This window comes from Pecten maximus, chromosome 9, assembly GCF_902652985.1.
Source record: "Pecten maximus chromosome 9, xPecMax1.1, whole genome shotgun sequence".
NCBI lineage: Eukaryota > Metazoa > Mollusca > Bivalvia > Pectinida > Pectinidae > Pecten > Pecten maximus.
This window is the reverse complement of record NC_047023.1, coordinates 11,846,139-11,867,385: the sequence shown is the minus strand read 5'-3', so window position 1 is coordinate 11,867,385 and position 21,247 is coordinate 11,846,139. Positions and strand designations below refer to the sequence as shown.

Below are 21,247 nucleotides of genomic sequence, written 5' to 3'. Positions count from 1 at the left end.
ATTTTTTCATTGTGGATTTAAGGAAATATTGCTCGTTACTTTATATGATACAGCTCAATCATGTTCGTCCCTCCTATTTACTGGGGCTACTTTCTCCATTCTTATACTGTTTCACACGTATGACATCTTTTATAATTCACTTTTGAATATTACATTAATATTGCAATTATTCAACAAAAGTCATATCATATCATTTACACGACAATATTCAGCTTAAAACAGTGAACGGAATATACCCATGAATATTTTAGAGAATTATATCTTCATTTCGTTTCAACTCCGCTATCATAGTTTTACCACTAGTACAAATACTGTATTATAAATTGATGCTATTCACACTCGTACATGTACTTTTCATGTGTTATCAATGCCGGTGTACGTTATCATACATATATTTGACACCCCTGATCATAGGTAAAGTCCAAAAGTGGGCGGTCGCTTCACATTGAGACACCATACGCTATCGACAGAGCGACAGCGCGATCGTGACCTTCCGCATACCGGGGTATCGCGATGACCAACCAATGGATTACACCGACAGATATTAAGTTTACTGATCGAAACAACATCAAGTCTAACTCACTCACGATACTCAGATATATCACTTATCAAATCACAAACCAATCAGGACATTATAGACATTGAAGCACTGTTGTTAGCTGATACAACGCAACCATGGTTGAGACAGCCAAAGTCGTGGCTATATTCGTAGTATTTGGGATAACATTTTTCTTTGGTGTTTCACCAATATGGCTTCTAAAGTTGTTATCAAACAAAATGGAGAATATATCCCGGCTCCAGTATTTAGTGAGTATGACGAACTGCTTCGCAGGGGGTGTCTTTCTTGGAACGGCCATCCTTCATCTTATTCAGGAGTCAATGGAGACAGTTGCTGAAGCTTTACCAGAACTAGAATTTCCGTTGTCAGGAGTACTCATCGGTACGGGATTTTTCATCGTTCTAGGAATAGAACACGCAATAGGACTCTTCAGTAAAGATGAGGACAGTCCCTTTTTAGACCATGGACACGACCACGGACTGAAGAGTCACAATAAAGAATATCAGACTCGGGAATCGAGAGTGGTCCCACAAGAAGGGTCTACATTCGCTAATACCACCCCTCCTTTAACATCTGCAACACAGAACGGAGATAACCAGGCTGGTATCAGCCCGTTAGGTCACCAAACTACTGGAGAGACGACATTCTCTAACGTTGACATGCCGCATGCATCAACACCGACAGTGTCTGTTGCAATAAAAGAGGGAAAATCAACAATCATAGATACTTCTGGTGATGGACGCTCTAAAACAACAAGACGGATCCGAGTCGTAATTCTCGTGATCGCTTTGTCTATACACATGATATTCGAGGGAATGGCTATAGGGTTACAGGACACTGTCTCGAATACATGGACATTGGTGGCCGCCATATCGATTCACAAGGCTGTCATTGTGTTTAGTGTTACATTGAAAATGAAGGAGATTGTGGAAGGAAATCTCCGGATTATCCTATATATCCTGTATCTGTCGTTAGTGTCTCCCATAGGGATAGCAATAGGAATTGCAGTAACAAGTACAGGTTCTGGAAATGAATCTGCGCAGAACACAAGTTCTGGGATATTACAGAGCCTGGCAGCCGGAACTTTCCTTTATGTAACATTTTTCGAAATTCTCCAGAAGGAGCTGTCGAATGGATACAGTCTGCTAAAAGTGTTTTTAACCCTTCTGGGGTTCGCGGCTATGGCTGCCCTGAAAGTACTGGATGCTGACTAGCATTCAAAATTTGCTCATTAGAACACTGTTGATACAATATTAATGCAGCTAACAGTTTTGGATATTAATCAAAATACTGAATGTACTAATTGGTATTGATAATATTTTGCACCTTATTGCCCAGGCTGACGGAAAGAATGGACGAGGAAAGCTATCATTACGTCAAATGTCCCTGTCTCATGTTCTTGTTAAACACATAGAGATTTTTTGATGTAGTGACCAGTTTCGAAACAGGTAAAACATGTAGCCAGTAGGAAATACAACAGAAGAAATGGATGTTAATTTTCTCGCTATCATGCTAAGAGAAACTCTTTAAGATTGTGCTATGTCCACTTAAGACGACTCCTTCATGAATCTATTTCTGCACTAAATGATAATATCCAATTACTTCACATTTTTACATGGCTTTCTTACACATAATGCTAATATGAATATGACGATATAAGAGAAAGCTCAGGAATGTATCAGATATACCAGACGCTTTTTACTAAATTATTACAAAAATTCAAACTATCTGGCAAATTTCAGTCTGCACGTCTACAATCTGGATTTGTACCAGTGAAGTTAATACAAGAGTAGTTGTTTGACTATCACTCAATAATTATATTGATGATCAGCTAATTGATACTTGTGTATTTTCTCTTTTTTTAGAGAACTTTTTTTTTGATAATAGAAATTAGCTTTCTTTTATCTGACAGATTACCTCGTACCATTACTATACATGTAACAATGGTCTGGTTTATTCATATAATATAACAAAAGAAATGATAACGATTTGGGTAAAATCTAAAGGCTATACCTTGGAGAAGAAAACGAAAATCTTGACAAAGTGCCCTCTCCGCCACGCGATGATGGATTACGTTAAAAATGTATTAATATTGATGTGATACATTAGTCTTACCTCATGCCTGAAATGCTAGATGTGTGAGTTTCGTAAGATGCATTCATACATATAATGATATACTGATGGTATACCCTACGTTAATCTACCACCGATTTCAACGAGTAAACTACTGAGAAGTAAAATAAATAAACAAAAAAAAAAAACAAAAAACAAAAAAACAAAAAAAAAAACCATCCTGTATCAAATGTATTTCTAGTATGTTTGTGTTTTTATTTTTTGCGGTGTCCATTTGAAAATCATGTCATTTTGATCATTTTTACCCACAAACACACATTTTCTAAAATACTGTTTATTCACTTAATTGTTTATTATTCACTGTTTATTCACTAAATTGTTTATCAAACAACAGGAAAGTTTGGTCTTTAACCCTTCCATCCAGATATCCCACACAGTTGCTAAGATTGTATATTGAATAGCACTGGAAAAAAAAAAGAAATTTAATTAATTGTTATAAAAAACTGTTTTGATTATTTTTATTTTCGATTGTCTTAGATGTTAGGATCTCATTAAATACCGATTAAACATTAAATAAACTAAACTGTCAAAAGTCATCAACTATTGAGTTTTCAATAATATCATGATTAAAATAAAATCAAAATTAATTTATCATTGTTGCAGCCCAGCCTCTTAGACTTGAAACATAAACTGTGGATCTCTTGTCCCCAGCTGTTTAACAGCACAGAACAGACAAATGAAAACCAGCATTATTGACACTCACTGCCTAATTTAATAAGTTTTTCCACTAGAAATACGCAATCCTTAACACGGCGCAAGTCCTCGGAAGGTGCACTGTGACGGTGCCAGCATACCCTGAACGAGCTACCTGTGAAGGTTCTTCCAAGGACAAAATGATACTACAGTGTCGACTAAGGTGCATTATTGATATTAAATTATTAATTTATCATAAGTTTTACGTAAGCGACACAAAGGTAATATAGAATAGTAAACTGATTGACTAAGTAGTCATTTTTTTTAATACAAGCAACCATACACATATTACTGAAGATGCAACCAAGCCTGAAGGCTCCCGGGCACATCATATATCCGGCACTGGACTCTTACTATAAAACATTTTCCAAGCATCATAATCTCCTACTTGATACTTATCAATGCTGCCATGCTATTTCTGCAACGTATGATTGACGGCAGGGACGTTACTGCGATCAGCTTAAGAATATTTGATTTAAACGTACTTTATTTATTAAAACACAAAAAAGATTATACACAAGTATAAAACTTATGATCCGAGTTTTCCCTATGATATACAAGGCTACCATTCAGGACGGTAGGCCTCTCAGTGCTGACTGTGACAGTTTTTTTTATGCACGTCATATATCTGTAGTCGTCACTGCCGTCGATCCAATCAGTCTCCCACTATCGCTGACCTTCAATATTGTCAGCGAATCAGCAGCGTTGTTACATCAGTGCGGCAAATGCTGTTGAATCTCAGCGATGTTTACGAAGAGAAGCTCTCAACGTGGTTATGATGTATAAAGGGGAGATAAGGGGGGATAATTTAGTTTAAGAAAGACAACATAATTTATGTTAAGTCCTCCCCGGCCCCTGATATGTCATTACAGACAGGGTACATGTTCAGATATTCCAAAGTCAATTATATTAAATGCCAAATGATTTCCAGACTTTGTAACTTAATATGTCCATTTGGCATCAATCTAAACAGTTAAATATTCACTGTTTCATAAATGACTCTTTTATGATGAATTTCAGTCAAGACCACAAAATATTTGGAGACAAGCGTAATAGCTTCCTGGTTGTCAAAATAGGTCACTTGTTTCTTCATGAAGCTATCACCTGTCCTGCAGTGATATATTTAGATCTAAAATGGCACATGGTATTGCAATTGTATCCATTGCTTTTCCATGGTGCTTTTCAGTTCTCAGAATGATTGTGGTTCTTGTGGATGCAGCAATGTGAGTTTGAGAGGTACAAACTGAAAATAGATTTAAAATCCGTAATACTATTTAAAAGCTTAATATCATTTCATTTGGGGACATAGTTTAGTATAATCCCTATATGGGCATGTTGAACCAGTTTTTAATGCAAGTTTCAGTAAAATGTAACTGAGGACTAACTGTTATCAGTATCAAGATTCTTTCAATTTAACACCAGATTAGAATTTTACATATAGGCTATTATCTATGATGTAGAGATTACGTTATAAGCGATACTTTTGATGTAATTTGATAAAGTTTCAAACTAGGTCAAGGGGAGATCAGCTACCTGTACAAATGCAGGGCTAAAGGTAATACAAGTAGGAACTGGACAACTACCTGTATAATGTGTAAGCCATGTTAATGTGTTAGATCATAACAAAGGGAATTCTGGTGATGGGTTAGGGAGTCAGGGAGCTGAGATTAGTTGTCAATAATACCATGTAAAATATTACCTTAATTATTTTTGAAAGGGCGAATGCGTTGCCATGTCACTTCGCCATAAACGAGGAAGTCACTTCTGACAGTTTTCGTACATGTTTCAATAGACTGTTCAGCTTCCTCCGGATATACATGTAATATCCTTAGAGTCTAAGATCTTCCAACAGCAGTCCTATCTATATAATATTACAATTAGTTTACTGTTACTATTACCGTAATGTTCATTCATAAAGTTGTATGCCGTTGGGATGTCGTCTGCTGCATCATCTAGCCTACTACAAATGATATAGTGTCTTGACGTGGTATTATACTCTCCCAAAACAAGTTTAATATCACGACAATTTCTAATTTAGCACGTTAAATTTTACCTGCCATTTAGCTGGTTTTATGTTTACTTAGGATTGTGAACGAGAAATGCTGACGCGTTGAGTTTCAATGAGTTATTTTTTTATTTTTAAAGTGTTAAATATTTTCAGCGCGTAAAATACTAACTTGATCTCGTTTTTTGAATAAACGAACTTTTAAAGACTGCGCCGACTTACGGCATGTCGTAAAAGAAAAAGAGAGATAGGAACCGTATGATGTATTAATATTTTAATCGAAACTTCGCAAGAAAATCTGATGACTAACTATCTGGCATGGCATCATCAGTTCGGTTATAATGAAGTTTAGTTGAAGAATATGAAATTCCAAGAAATATAATGCAGGCTAATTGTTCATCTCATGTTGATTATTATTATCTTGGTCATGCATACGAAGGAATAAAATTAATGTAGAACATAAATACATTGGAATAATTGTTGTTTTGTTATCGTTTAGTGGTGTGTTTAGTACTTTCTTAACAGATAAGTTAAATGACGCATGCTAGTGCTGTTAAATATAAATCTATAAATTAAATGCATTTTAAACATCAGTAAACGATGAAAAATAGAAATTACTCCTTCAATTTACATTTTAACGTTTTCTTTTATTCAATTTTATAAAAAATAAATCGGTATATTGTAATAAAAGTAACAACCGGACAACTATTTAAATTGCGAAACAGGTGATTCCAATTTGGCGGGAAAGATCTTCAATAACAAGAATAATTAAAATACAGTTCCACAAAAATATATCGATTCATGTAGGATATTCAAAATACTTTATTTTTCATCGGTATTTTTAGTTTATTCTACCCTATTCGATTTTTTATTTTGCTGGGAAAAAAGTCAAAACAGAAACGAAAAAAGTCATATCGCATTGACAATAATTGCGTATTTGTGCACCGTCCTGGTTGGCGTGATATGTATTCCTTCTCGTCAAGTTTGATGTTTATATACACATTTATCAAACGATGTTTACATTAGTAAGGCTATATAACGAACATACACCAGGAATGCAAATATAAGAGGATAAGCAGAGAGAAAAAACAAAAATTCTCCCCATGAGGATAAGACTTATCTCCCCATGAGGATAAGACTTATATAATGGACCTGTTCCGTGGACAGTGATATCTCAGCCACGGTTAAAGAGTTTGACTGGGAAGCACAAAGCTAGGCCCATGCATGATTATTTTTTCTCGTGTACTATACTTAGAAAGTAACATATCTTTAGGTGTTGTCAATCATTCTCACCGCACCATCATGGAAATGTTGACGTTATCAATTTGCGACGTGGTTACGCTACCTAAAAAGATGACGTTAAGTTATTGTACGTGACGTCATAGCGCGTGCCAGCTGTCTTTCCCTGTCAATTTTATCCCATATCCTGCGAGGAATGCGAGAAATGGGGATACTACCCTTAGCAAAATTGGAATCATCATGTGGTTGCTTTGAAAATTACAAAATCTCATAAGGATCTATTCCGTTGGTAGGGATATCTCAACTCGAGACTTGCCGAATGCTGGCAAGACAACCTCTTGCATGGAATCATCTGAAACATGAAATGAATATGAGGCCATTTCGCAATTGAAATTAAAGAACTTGTCTGCTGAAAAGTTAATCAAGTTATTATAAATGATCAGAAAACATATAATGATCACGAAGGGCACATACCTCAATATATAGATTTGTGAGCTACAATTACATATACACGTTGTTTTAAGAAGCATTCATGTGACTGGCACGTGTACAAGACAAACACAATCTAAAGTCACAAAATTTGAATGCCGTAAAGTAATTCTACTTCAAAGTGTTAGATAACGACAACTCAAACAACGTCGCAAGATATGGAAGTCATCAACTACATACTAAGTGTTGTTATATAAGCTCAATAGCGTCAGTTACAGTACCGTGTAAATCCGCCTACTGCTTAACGATGGACGCATGCGACCTGATGTGTATGCTACAATAGTATATATACCGCGTCCAGTTGTCTAACCGAATACATCCCCAACTACAGATGCCCTCTGTGTCATTTCACCTTTAACAGTCCAACACAGCACCAGACAGAGAATACAAGGATTCGCCATGATTTCTATGGCTAAGATAGGAACAATGTTCCTTTTGTTAGGGTTAACATTCACTTTTGGAATAACTCCGCTATGGCTTTTAAAGGTGATGTCGAACAAAATGAAAAATCTTTCCAGGCTTCAATATTTCGTTGGTTTGATGAATTGTTTTGCGGGAGGCGTTTTTCTTGGCACTTCCATCCTCCATCTTATTCAGGAATCAATGGAGACGGTTGCTGAAGCTTTACCGGAAGTAGAATATCCGTTATCAGGGGTGCTGATTGGTGCTGGATTTTTTATCGTGTTAGGATTAGAACACATCATAGGACTGGCCAGTAAAGGCAACGATAGTCCTTTTCTTGACCATGGACACGATCACGGTGATAAGGATAATGTCTTGCGTGAAAAGATATCCAAAACAGATGTTGAAGCCCCCAAAGATTACAGAGTCAATGGTAAAATCAATACAGTTTTTGCGTCAGATGAAACAAAAAGTGAAGAAATATGTTCAGAAGCTTCCCAAACAATAGGAGAAACTGCCTTCAGTAAGGATGAAACACATGAAACATCACAGACAGATTCCCCCGCTATTGACAGCACAAAAAACAATTCGGAAACTTTGGACATTTCTGGTGATGGTCGTTCTAAAACTACAAAACGAATCCGAACGATTATTCTTGTAATCGCCCTTTCGATACATATGATATTCGAAGGCATGGCGATAGGTCTTCAGGACACCGAGGTTGGTATATGGACACTCACGATAGCCATTTCTATCCACAAGATCATAGTTGTGTTCAGTGTTTGCATGAAGATGAAAGAAATTATCGACAGTAACATTCAGATCATTATATATGTCCTTTACCTGGCTTCAGTGTCACCGATAGGAATCGCGATTGGCATCGCTATATCCAATTCAGGTTCGACAGGTTCCGCACAGGATATCAGTTCCGGGGTCCTACAAAGTCTGGCCGCTGGAACCTTTGTTTACGTAACATTCTTTGAAATTCTGCAAAAAGAATTATCAAACGGTTACAGTTTGTTGAAAGTTTTTCTAACACTTCTTGGATTCGCGGCGATGGCTGGCCTCAAAGTATTGGACAAAGATTAACCTGTTTTATTTGGCCATGACATAACTACATGGTAATCAACATTTCGCTGTATTGGTACTGGTATTTTTCATTGAAGTCCTCATTATCGTAGAAACATTCACTTTTTTGAACGAATTTAGTTTAGTAATGTATTGGATTTGTAATAATAGAACGGAAGAAAAGGTTTGGCTGTTTTATGTGAAAATAAACGTAATTTCATGCATATAAGTAACCATACAAAGTATGAAACTCTATTTATGATGGAAAAAATGATTTTACTGCAATATATTAATTAATTGCTGTTTCGGCTGCTAAGGGAATCTCGACAACTGTAAGTAAAGGTATAAAATCCATTTCTAAATGTCTAAAATGTCAAAGGTACTTTATCAATTTTGTGGCACCATAATGATTTGGAAAGGTACTAAAACGTTACATAAGTTATGTGTACACTGCATTTTTCATGCAAGCCGTCTTATAGCTAAAATGACATCACATTAAAAAATGCAAGGCATATGGAATTATCTTCTGTTTTGTACATTTTGTATACATTTGGAACTATTTTCGCATTATTAATATCCTCTCTTTAATCCGAGTTCTATTTCCGCCATTAAAATGATGGAAGTCTGCTTTATATAAATGCCCGATGTCATTGAAGAACAGTTGAATTATCATTACTTATCATATGAATTTTGTTTATATTTACATATACTGATACCGCAAAGTTTCAATATTTAGATTTTTGTTGTTCTTGAATTTAGTTTTTATCCGTTTTTTATGTTTCTTGTTTATATTGAACGCTATGCGACAACAATAAAATTCATGTATAAACCGTTGAAATGTCTTTGCAAAAGTAACCGTAGTCGTTAGAAGACGATTTGGTGAGGTTAATGGTACTTTCAGGTCTGCCGGATTATTTTTATGAGTATTTATAATTTGTTAAGACAGCTTTGCAAAAGTAGCTAAAGATGATTATTATGTGTTTGAACAGATTTAATAAGAAATTATACATTGAAAGCTATGGTGATTCCGTTCAAGTGCTGGTGAAGCTGAGGTAGAAGCTGAGGTCTTGCCGTAACTACACAGCATACACTAGATTTTTATCTAAATACATATCTGATAGAAGGTATATAAGCAATTCTTACCGCAAACTGCTGAGGAACGTAGAAGTATAAAAGTGTCGAAGTCAGATCGCTTTATAGCGATTGATAATCAAAGAAAAACGCCAGGAGAGTGAAGTATTTCATTTTGTGCATTGTGGCAAAATGTATACATTTCCGTCTTTCTTTCAAAGTTGTTATATCCATAACATGTCTTTTCGCATAGGCTTAGAATGACCTTTCCCTTCCCATGGTAGACAGGATAACTAGCTCGTTTATATAACTTACGAGTGTAAGGCCATCTATATCATAACGCTACTCTAGCCAAATTTCACTGAATTATCTTCAATTCTGAGCATGCATCGTGTTGAATCAGGGACCTTGCTTTTCTTATATAATTTTCTGAACTGCTTTTCAATTTCGGCAAAATTGTTACGCGAAATGCATGCTAAAGGAGAACACAACTAGTTCGTGTTGTTTACGAATGTTATATCAAATAACCATGGCATTATGCAGCTGTTTCGATATACACATACAGATTGACTTTGTTTGAAACTTGAAATGATATCGCTGGATATTGCAATTATCCCCTCCTTAACCGAGAAGTAGTTAGAATGAGCAAGCTGTCAATTTTAAACAATTAGCTTGTTATATGGAGATTTTGTGTGTGTGTGTTTTAATGACATGGATAATATACAATCAATGGTTTTAAGTTTCAGACTATCAAATAGCAAGTTTTGGACAATTATTCACTTGAATTCAACAGGAATCTCTTGTAGCGAAATATACGAAATTTCTTGTTGATTTTTTTCATTAGCATTTTTAAATTAAAACAAATATGAAAACATTTTTATTTTCTGTATATATAATGTTATGCATATTCTAAAATATGTAACTCAGAGAAAAATGACATAAATTTATACTTCAGTTGTGAATAAACATGTATTGGTTATGTTTAAAATTGCATTTTGCTTGTATTAATTATGTTTGTTAAACAATAGACACTTTGTTACATGTTGTTGACGGTAGAAAAAATCCCGACTTTGTAATGTAGATCTAACACATCTAGGTCAATAGACTGAGTAGATTGGTGGTTAGGAGTGGGGCTGTTTATCAGGAGACTACACAAATAAGGGATGTGATAAACTAATAACTAAGCCGTACCTTATCAAAAAGGTCGTGTACGCAAAGGTACATATTTGGGTTTATGTGATAAAGTCCTCAGTGTTAGTATTTTGATTATATTCATGGAGGTTTTTATGCCGTTTGGAATAATAACCTCTATCCTAAATGCATCAAAATAAATCATGCATGCTTTGTTTCCTAATATACCGAAGTTACACAGAGCACACGTGATGTGCTTGGGGTAATCTAGAAAGATTAACAACAACTTGATGAAAGTTATTGTAATCAACACATATCTGGAATCATCTCCAACTTACAACTTGATAAAATAATCGATTCAAATTGTGATCTCCGATTTCAGAGATTTTAGTCAACTGTAAAATCACGTGGTCATGACATTGTTATTTCTCCCTGCTATTAATTATATATTTTTAAAAAGTCATTTTAACGTAAATTTTGACTTTTGAATCAGGATTATTGTCTTACCGTGCATATAATGCTTAACGTACTTGAATACATATTTTTTTTTGATATACCCCTTAAAAAGAGTATTTACCTAGAATGTTGTCATGAAGAAATAATGACACAGCCAACATTGCCCTATTTAGCTTTAGGAGTACAAAACATAACTGATGACGCCATTAGAAACCCCAACACTGCAAAATGAAGAGAGAAAAAAGAAAGAAAGAACAAAAGTTTTTTTTTTTTTTTTTTTTTTTTAATGACACGAACCTATAATTAACAATGTTATTAAATCACCATATGCAATATATTTTGTATATATCGTTAGTATCTGCATGTCTTCTCGGGACCAATTTACACTCGTTCTATACATTTGTAAAAATACATTCCGCCTGACAACCCATATGAGTCGCTGGACTGAAATGATTAACCACATTTCAGTCCTGTGGCGTATTTTTGTGCTCCACATTTGTTTTTGCTATATATATAATAAAATATTGTTTATGTTGTAAATGTGTTTATGCAACATGGCTGACATTGTGTTTGCCATGTCTGCTATGTTATTCGTCATTTAATAAAATGACATTGACCCGATGCTTTTCTTCTCTGTTGTTCTCCATATATAATTATCAGATAGAAGACACCCTGAACAAAAAACAAAGATTACATTTCTTCACTACTAATGTCTTTTAATTGGTCATAAACTTACAAGTAAATGACGAATTTTGGCCAAAAACTTCAACCACGAGACAGCTAAAGAATTTGAGGAAACTGGGAACAGAATATTCATCCGGACTCAAAAGCTGATACTATAATGTGATGTAAAGTGATACAGACTTTTCAAAAAAAGCAGAGCAATCTGTTGTCTACAAGAAAAATACTGCCAGCACCTCTGCATGTCGTGGTCGAAGTCTTGACGAATTGGAGAACGTGACAGCAATATAAAACAGGAAAACCGAAAGCAGAAAAGGTGTGAAAATTGGGAGGGAGGGCGGGGATATGCATTCCTTGCCCTTTTCCAAATATGTCTACCGGATATATTATACAAAGGGGGATAACTCCAAAATTAGGGGAGGTAAGCAATAGATAGACAAATACCTCATGTAGTCGTAGAATTCCTGGGCATCCTAGAAAAGGAAAATTATAAATGGGTATCAAACTAGCCCCAAAATTAATAAGCCGGTCTTCATATGATAAATTAAATTATATTTAAGAAATGATTTTTGTGTAAGCCTGGATCTTGTTCAGAGACTGAAGCTTGTTTGTTGCAAAAAGTTGACTCGCAAAGACTACAAAAAAAATATTATTGTTAAAAGGTCATCGATTGAATGACTGATGAACTCTTGCGAGTTCACAATATATCATTATTCAACATGAATAATGTTTGATGTTATGTTAAACACAGTGTATTTACTGAATATAATGATGTAGCATCAAAGATGGGGTACAAATGATGGCATGTCTGGCTCTAGAATTAACATTAAGGGCGGGATAAAAACGGGTGGGTTTTTCAAGCACAAAATGTCCACAGCATGTGAATAGCTGAAAAACACGTGGAGGCGCACGGAAATATTTAACTAATGTAAGATGGCGGTGCGTGGCCAGAATCCGCGCTGGGCGGTGAACATCTCGGATTGGTCCGTAGAATACACGCCCTATATGATTGGTCAATCGGGGCTATCACGGCAAGGGTCATGCTGACCCCCATGCACTGATCACGCATGATGACTCCCTAAGGGATAGGGCATGCATGTCCAAAGACACGTGATAACTATAATAAGCCACAGCTGGTCAGCAACTGGGTGATAACCACAGACTAATAATAATATCCTCTTAATCCCATAATCTAGAGCCAGCCTCATATTAGTTAACTTTACATATAGATTCACACAATAGTATCAAAACAATTAAAATGTTAAGTACAAAAGTTCAAAACTCATCTTACACAATATATTTATTTCCATGAAATAAATAATATTAAATATATGTACCCAAGAATATAGCTCAAGTCATTACGTGTTTGTTGTCATGAAGATATAAATAGATAATCTTTATATTTATGTATAGGTCGCACAGTAAATAAAGTAGGTGTTTTTGTCCGTGAGGTATCTTTTCAAGCCATAACGTAGTTGAAGTATTCTTTAATTAAAGATTACTTTACATGATATCTGACCTGTCCGCCAATAAACGACTGAGATAGCAGCTATCGTCTGAGGATAAACGTGGATTTGTCAGGAAAGACAACACAAGCTTCCGCTACCTTGCAACACCACAATTCACTTCGTAACACACTTTACCACATGTGGTTCAGCGTGGTGACGAGAAATCTACTTATAAATACATGTTATTAGACTATACGGGCTTTAAAGAGTGTACAAACAGACATAGTTTGAGATTAAAGCCAAGGTTGTTGACGACGTTCTACGTTAGAAGCCTTAATACAATTATGCAAACACAATCTGTTTGTCATGAAGAACATCAACAACTAAACAACCGAAGTCATTATACCAGATTTTACAGATTTATATCGCGACAGTTCATGACTCCAGGTGTCGCAGAGAAAAAGTAAATCTGTTCAAAGTACTAGATATATAATAACTATAAAACTATTATGTCAGTGCCCCAATATCAGATGCTGCCAGTAGTGTATAAAATGCTTCGAAACACTTTTTAAAAACGAAAATGCAGATATTTACCCAAAGAGGCCGAAATCATTATGTCATTATTTTTCATGTATGTTTATTATTGCATATATTATTGTCATCATATTATCATTAGATTGAATTACAAATGATTCCGGAATCATTCAAATGATTTTACAAGAAAATACGGGCAAAAAAGTCATAAGGATTAATATTCTGTAGATATATTTTATCAAAACAAATTATTTTTTCTTTTCTCAAAAGAAGAGTAGAGTGATGACAGCGATTTCTATCTCGATATTTATGAACACCAACTGTCGCAGAAAAAGCGTATATTTTCTAAAAATAAGTGTCTAGATGGGTAATAGTTATTTGATTACAACGGAAGAGTGATTACTGCCACTGATGACACGGCACAGTCTGTCTAAAGACCTTGGTGCCGTTGACAAAACCCTATAGCTAGATGTATATGTAGCTTTAGAGAATGTGACCTACCCAGATTTGACCTAGATTTGTATTGCGGGTACGTCAATGAAGCAGGGGAGGCCTATTCTTCCAGAACACGCAGTCTCCATATACTTTGTCAAAGGTCTCCAACTCTACATGCAAAGCTTGCCCTCGCATTAATGAATTTGAGGTAGGATTATGATTTCGGATTTATGTCGATATTCTATATAGTTTAACGCTATCGTTCTGTCTGGTTGAGAAAGAAAGGGTAGATCCAGTGTTTTATTAAGTGTTAAACATCATTGAATAATAGGAAAATACCAACCAATTCAAAATAATTCAAGTTAAAACGAAGGTAAGAAGGGAACAAATTTGGATACATATTATGAAATGTACATGGAGAGTAATAGCTACAGTTGTACGGAAGATAAGCGACTTCTACTTCATCGACGGCACCCGTAATTTAAATCTAGGCAAAATTCAATTCAAGTCAACTTCAACATGATAATCTGAATGGGTACAAAAAAAAAAAAAAAAAAAAAACAACTAAAAAAAAATGATAATTATAACACCAAAAATCAAACAATTAGCAAAAAAAAAACCCAAATATATATTGAAACAACACAAACGAGTATCCCGCGGTCTTCATCAAACTGCATTTCGACAACTGTTATGAGTATAGGGGAAGCAAGCATGTTGCTTTCCTTTTGTGCAATGTTGCAATTGAATGCATGGGCGGACTTTTCAGTTTTTCGTAATCACGAGAATAAGTAATAAGGTAAATTAAGTTCGAAAAAGCATGTTTGTATTACTCGAGGCTCTCAAACATGGAAACCAAAATTACAAAGACTAAAAGCAATATTTAATAGTGTAGCTCGTATACAACTGTTGTGCAGATCCATCGAGGAAGCGACAGACCATTTGATGACATTACTGAAAATAATACGAATTGTCTACAAAGATCAACAGATAAACATACTTTATGACAATTAATACACCTGTGTTAATTAAAATATAAATACATTCTACGGGAGGAGGAAAACATTGACAACATAACTTTTCAATATTATTTTGTTTTTGTTTTGTAATTTTTGTTGTAATTTGTTTGTTTGTTATTTTGATTTTTTTTTTTTTTTTATTTGTTTGTTTGTTGGTTTTCATTTGGTACATAGAATGAATCCAAAAAGGTGATATAGAAGAGTGACAATGCATGCATTAGATATATATCAGTTAACCCACTGTTCTGTTACTGATAAATAATTATAATTCCGGAATTTGTGTAACCGGTTTTTATTTTATTAAGTATCCGGAATTTAGTCCGCATTTAGTTTGCTCTTTGTTTTTCCTGTCTGCAAAAACGGCATGGTCGACGGTGTGTCAAACTGTTGAATTTTAGCAATCCCTTGCTTAGGCACGGTTTTTTCCACTGTTATGACAGCTAACCAAATTGTCAACATGTATGCCGCGTGATAATTTGGTTAGCTGTCATAACACCCACCAATCATTGTATTCCTCTACTATGGGACGTTCGTCGGGATATCGTCACTAGTATATATATTAGGTTTATATAACTGTCATTGCATAGGATACAGGTATAAAATAAATCAGCACATCCACCTTCAATCTAGAGTGATATGAACACAAGAGTGTTTGAGCTAATCCCTATCTAGTCGTCATCTCCCGCCAGAGGGCATGACAAATATGATGGTAGTGTTATGACCAGTAATCGGAGATTTGTCAAAAATGATTAATGTAATTAACACGATTGATTTAGTCTGTATACACCTACACATTCTCGATGGGTTTGTAAAACGCTAAATGTAGTTAACACTGAATCTGTAGTAATTACTAATTTATTAATTAGTTTAAACGACGATTACGTGTCTTATAACTGGGTCTCGATTAAAAAGATTTATCACTTCATTTGAAATTGCAGTAATATTATCCACCTTCATTTACATTAACTTAATAAATGTGATACCGGTCTCTCCTTTATCAACAAGATAAGCGATCATCGCATATATTAACATAGTGGATATAAATGCATCCCTCACCTAAACTTCGCCAGGGCAATCTTATTGGCATTTGGCATGTTTCTGCCTCTTATTCAATTTTGAAGACTGTACACACGAAGTTTGATCTCGTCAGAGGCGCAAATTTGTCGATCCACCTGACAACTTTTCTCTCATTCTTAATTTTCAGTACACAATTCTTGTCATCCTCATTTTCCGTTTTAGGACCAGGAATGTAGTTTTGTACCTCACTGGACAGAGTTGTCTGCACTTCCGGTTACGTATCAATATCTGTCACGGAACATGCTACTGAGATATAAATGCTATAATAGTGGCACTTTTTTCGGGGTTAAAACCACAGTAAGCACCATCACATTATAAGAGCATATTTTTTTTTGCTGCGATGAAAAGGTAAATAAAGATAATATAATCAACCATCATAATATTGTTACATTTTCTCTCATTTAAAAATCTAGATCTCATAGAAATTAGCCAAACAGACGGTGGTGTTAAGTGTGGTTCTTGCTTACTTTCCGGATGTATAACCAGTTTTGTTTACAATCGAGTGCGCAGGCCCACAAGCCAGGACGTGAAGAAATTAGCCAATCAGACGCTGGTGCTTAATGTGGTTGTATTATATCTGTGCTAATCAGGTAGCTAAAGTCATGGCTGCCAAAGGTAAACAACAAACATGAATTGTCTGTTATCAAACATGTACCCGGAACCTAAAAGTAAGAAAGATATGTTATAAAATTTCCTTGTTCCCCTTTTACTATTAGAAAGATTATTTATTTTGTTTCGTAATAACTTAATAAAGTCATATCTAGCACTGAAAATGTTATTACTTCATTACTTTTTTTTTTACATGGAAAATGGTCATTGATATTGGTGACCAATAGCTAATACTGTATTTGCTTTCATCATGTTGTACGGGAAAAAATAAATAAAGAAAATCCTTACTTTGATGGTTGGGAAAAACCATCCTCGGAAAAGATAATTTATTGTCTTACCCTCGCCAAAGCATTCCCCTTCGAGTAATATCTTTTGCTATCCTATCCTATATTTATCCTAAATCTTTGCTGTCCTATATTTATCCTAAATCTATTTGCTGTCCTACATGAACCCTGAAGCTCTCATTTTATCCATACCAAGACAATGGTTTTACAGGTATAGAAACCCTTCATCAATATTAATACTGTTATTACTAATGCTGTGTATGATAATAGTTATTTGCTCTATCATTAATAAGGGGTCCTCTAATGTATTATGTATAATGACATTCCCGATCCTCTAATGTATTATGTATAATGACATTCCCGAAAAATATCGAATTTTCTTCCAAAAGGAAATCATGTCTAGATATTCCAAACAATAAAGTCACACACAACAAATAAATTATTATACTTTTCCAACTTCGTCTCTTATCGTGAACCTATGATGCTAACATTCAACATGTAAAAGTTCGTCTTGGAGTAAGTTTAATGTTTCATTCAATAGTACCAGTTGTTAAGGATAGGGTATATATATTTCATTAATATATCATATGAATCTGTTAATGCATTCTAAAGAAAGGTCTTCACAGAAAAGTTATATCAGTCATGAAAGCGATGTCGCTACAATTGACCCATTGGAAACGCTGTATATCAACATCAGATTTTGCTTCGATAAATGTTAATGGCGGTGTTCTCGTAAGTCTAGCTTGACAGTCTTTGAATGTGGAAAAGTACTTGGCATTTGAGAAATTGATCTATTTCAAAATACGGAAGCATTTTATGCTACCTCTTATAATTTATAACTAATTTGTTTTTAACTTTTATTTCTAATTTCTTATAACTATTTTGTTCTAGCATTTTTTTTTTTTTTTTTTACAAAACTTGGAACATGTAACGACGCTGAAATATCTTGTTTTCAGATTTGTTAATGACTTCTGTACCCACTACGGACATGAGCTATTATTTAAATTCTACTTCAGGTAAACGAGGTTCCCTTACTACATGTACTAGAAATACAATTTGTCTATACTGAACTTTGACCTCTTTCTGACCGATGGAATGCTTTGACAGGTATGACCTACTTAAGGATAGTACAAACGTCAGGTAGGATTATCTGCTGAAGCACTTAAAATTTACCCACACTTTAAATATTTTGCGTACCTAGTAAATCCTTTCGTTTATCTTCGACAAGGTCAACAGAGATTGACAACAACAACAACTATATTACAATTCTTATTGTATGTTTTTTCTTGATTTTCTTGGAATTCAATCCCATTGCCTACTTTTTTGTCAACAAAACAGTTTGCAATAGAACACGGAGAATATTTTCAGGTGAATTTACCTAACATGGATATGCATTGTATTAATATGACGACAACTTAATATTTTCCGGTAATACGGAAAGTTCTAATCGCGTGCCGCAGGCGTCATCTAAACAGAAAATATGTTTCCGTTAATGTAGGAGTTGCTTCCCCTACACTAAGGTAATGGTAATGAAGACGAAGAAATTATTAATTCTATAGCTGCATTATTTCCCGTCGGGTATACAATCAGTTACAACTAAATGAGTTGCTTTACAAAATATCAAAACTTCAAAATGTATTAATACCAAAACGTCATCTTATACGTTCAACATAATCATCTGAATACAACTGATATCAACATAGGCCGTGATTTAAAACCTGCTTCCTGTATCTCAGAATTTCCAGAAATGATGGGTGACATAGGGACTTCATAAAGTACTAACCCTTCCGAATCACAGTCTCGCAAAGCATTTTTCAGCAGTTTCGTAACGTATCATCTGTTTTTTCCCTTGCTAGTCTTTTGGAAATGCTTTGAGTTTGGACTTATAGTCTTTGTTTACAGGAATGTCATGTTTTCATATAATTGTTGACAGTGATGGTGATTTGCGTGCAAAAATTCGGTCGTTTATGTTGCTAAATGATGCATTGAGACTCGCACCATAGACGGACAACATAGTACTACATGAAATTGATAAGATACAGATGTTTTACATTTGTCTTATAATAATTAACCTAACACAGAATAAACTTTTTGGCCTTGATGATATGCTATGTCTAAGTGAAGTAATTTGGTGATAGGATTGTAACAGCACTGTGTAGTAATCTAGCTGAATGATTCAAAATACTTTTATACATTTGATAGTGTTACTTTGATCTTTAACGCGGATACTTCACTACTTAATTAAGTTCACAACTGAATTATCCTTCAATGTTTGTGAATGCCCATAGTAATTTTGTTGAATATTCATTATGTGACCTTGACATTAGTCCTTCGCTTCTTATGTCGAGACGGGCAGCTAGAGCAGAGCACGGTCAGTGACCACTAGGAGAATAATTGTACCTAGTTTGACCGTTCGGACATGCCTTTTGCCGGTTATCTGACGTCAGAGATTCACCAGAGGGCGCCACTATAGCCAACGATAAGTGAGGGGTTTTCAGCTGCCGGATCAGTCATTGCACCTCCGAGGATGCGTGTTCTCTACCCAACACGGACTGGAATAAGAGTCTATATATATGCATTTATTTCTGAAACGGAGTGGCACTTGATCGATGGTCACAATGGTCACTGAAGCGGTCAAGAGTTTGGAGAGGACAATAGAAGACATGGATATGCACATGTAATCAAAAGAAGCAATCTAGATGTCCCACATAATCCGCTCTTGTATGTGGAGGTCGATACGTGTCCAGGGCAATGATTGATTACATTAGATTAATTAAGAGTTGGTAGTCTCTTAAACGTATCAACGAGTCTCGATTCCACTTATATTTCGTAACTAGAAACCGGGTTTACTAGCCATAGTAATGCTTTCTTTTCCATTGATAGAATATGCTTTGGTTTCCATATTATGATGGCTAATTACGGCCGTCTCGTGTTGTTGTGGTGTCGACTTATCATGTTGTTGTCGTGGTCTTGTCGCTTTGTCGCGTTCAGAAACTACGACAACCCGAGATTTAATAGATAAAATGCCGTCTTTTTTTTCAAACCGCAAAAAGACGATAACATAAAATTTTACTGCGACAACCCGAGATTCCGTACGCGCTAATTAGCGTGCTCAAAATGTCGTGTTGTTGCCTTGTCGCGAGTTCAAAACGTAACAATACATTTTATCCACTAATTTTAGGGTTGTCGCTAAAAAGCAACCAGGCGCCAACAAGACAAGTCGAAAACAAGACAACACGAGATGGCCTTAATCAGTCACTATGCCATAACTATCGTATCGTATCGAATAAACTAGGCATAACTTGTTAAAGTGCATTGTGACAAGGAGGCAATAATGTATGCGTGTATGTACACTACGTGACAAGGATAATGGTGAACGTGTATATTGTACGTGTGTACACTGTCCACGTGTCAGTGCACATATCTGTAGCAACGTTAGTTCTTATAGATAATTTTATAGAAAAAAAGATCTGTTAATATGTGATATCAAAAATTAATATTCATTAAAAATTCAATGTCAAACAAGCATTGTTATCAGTTTAATTAACAATGATTCATCTGTTTCAAAGGGATATCAACGACGGTGACGTTGACACACACATTAGCACCAGTTAATACATCACACGCAATTTCCTTAGCCTTGAAAGTTGATATCTTCATAGACAAAACAAACTGCATGATGTATGTGTCTGTTTTGCTGTCGTATCAGGAGTGATGTGCACAATAAATGGTTCCGAAAACAAAATCCATCAGTCTGAGAGATGACGGCGGTATCCGAACTACCGAAATTGAAAACAAACTTTGGTGTGATTATTTCATGGTTACTTCCGGTTGTCATGGATAACCAATCGGGAACTTCCCTGGTTGTGGCGGAGTTCCGAATGAATCTTTAATATGAGGTAGTCAGTGCATTATGT

At 35.2% G+C, this 21,247-nt stretch overlaps 2 protein-coding genes across 2 annotated transcripts; both read left to right on the top strand.

Moving 5' to 3' along the window:
• Positions 1-524: 524 nt before the first annotated feature.
• Positions 525-3,394, top strand: LOC117334983 (zinc transporter ZIP1-like). Its single transcript, XM_033894862.1, has one exon. It carries the CDS (start codon positions 676-678, stop codon positions 1,771-1,773), a length of 1,098 nt encoding a protein of 365 aa, XP_033750753.1. The 5' UTR covers positions 525-675; the 3' UTR covers positions 1,774-3,394.
• A 3,859-nt stretch (positions 3,395-7,253) lies between these two features.
• On the top strand, positions 7,254-10,650 carry LOC117335151 (zinc transporter ZIP3-like). Its single transcript, XM_033895109.1, has one exon. The coding sequence runs from the start codon at positions 7,518-7,520 to the stop codon at positions 8,607-8,609; it is 1,092 nt and encodes a 363-aa protein (XP_033751000.1). The 5' UTR covers positions 7,254-7,517; the 3' UTR covers positions 8,610-10,650.
• The last annotated feature ends 10,597 nt before the right edge of the window (positions 10,651-21,247 follow it).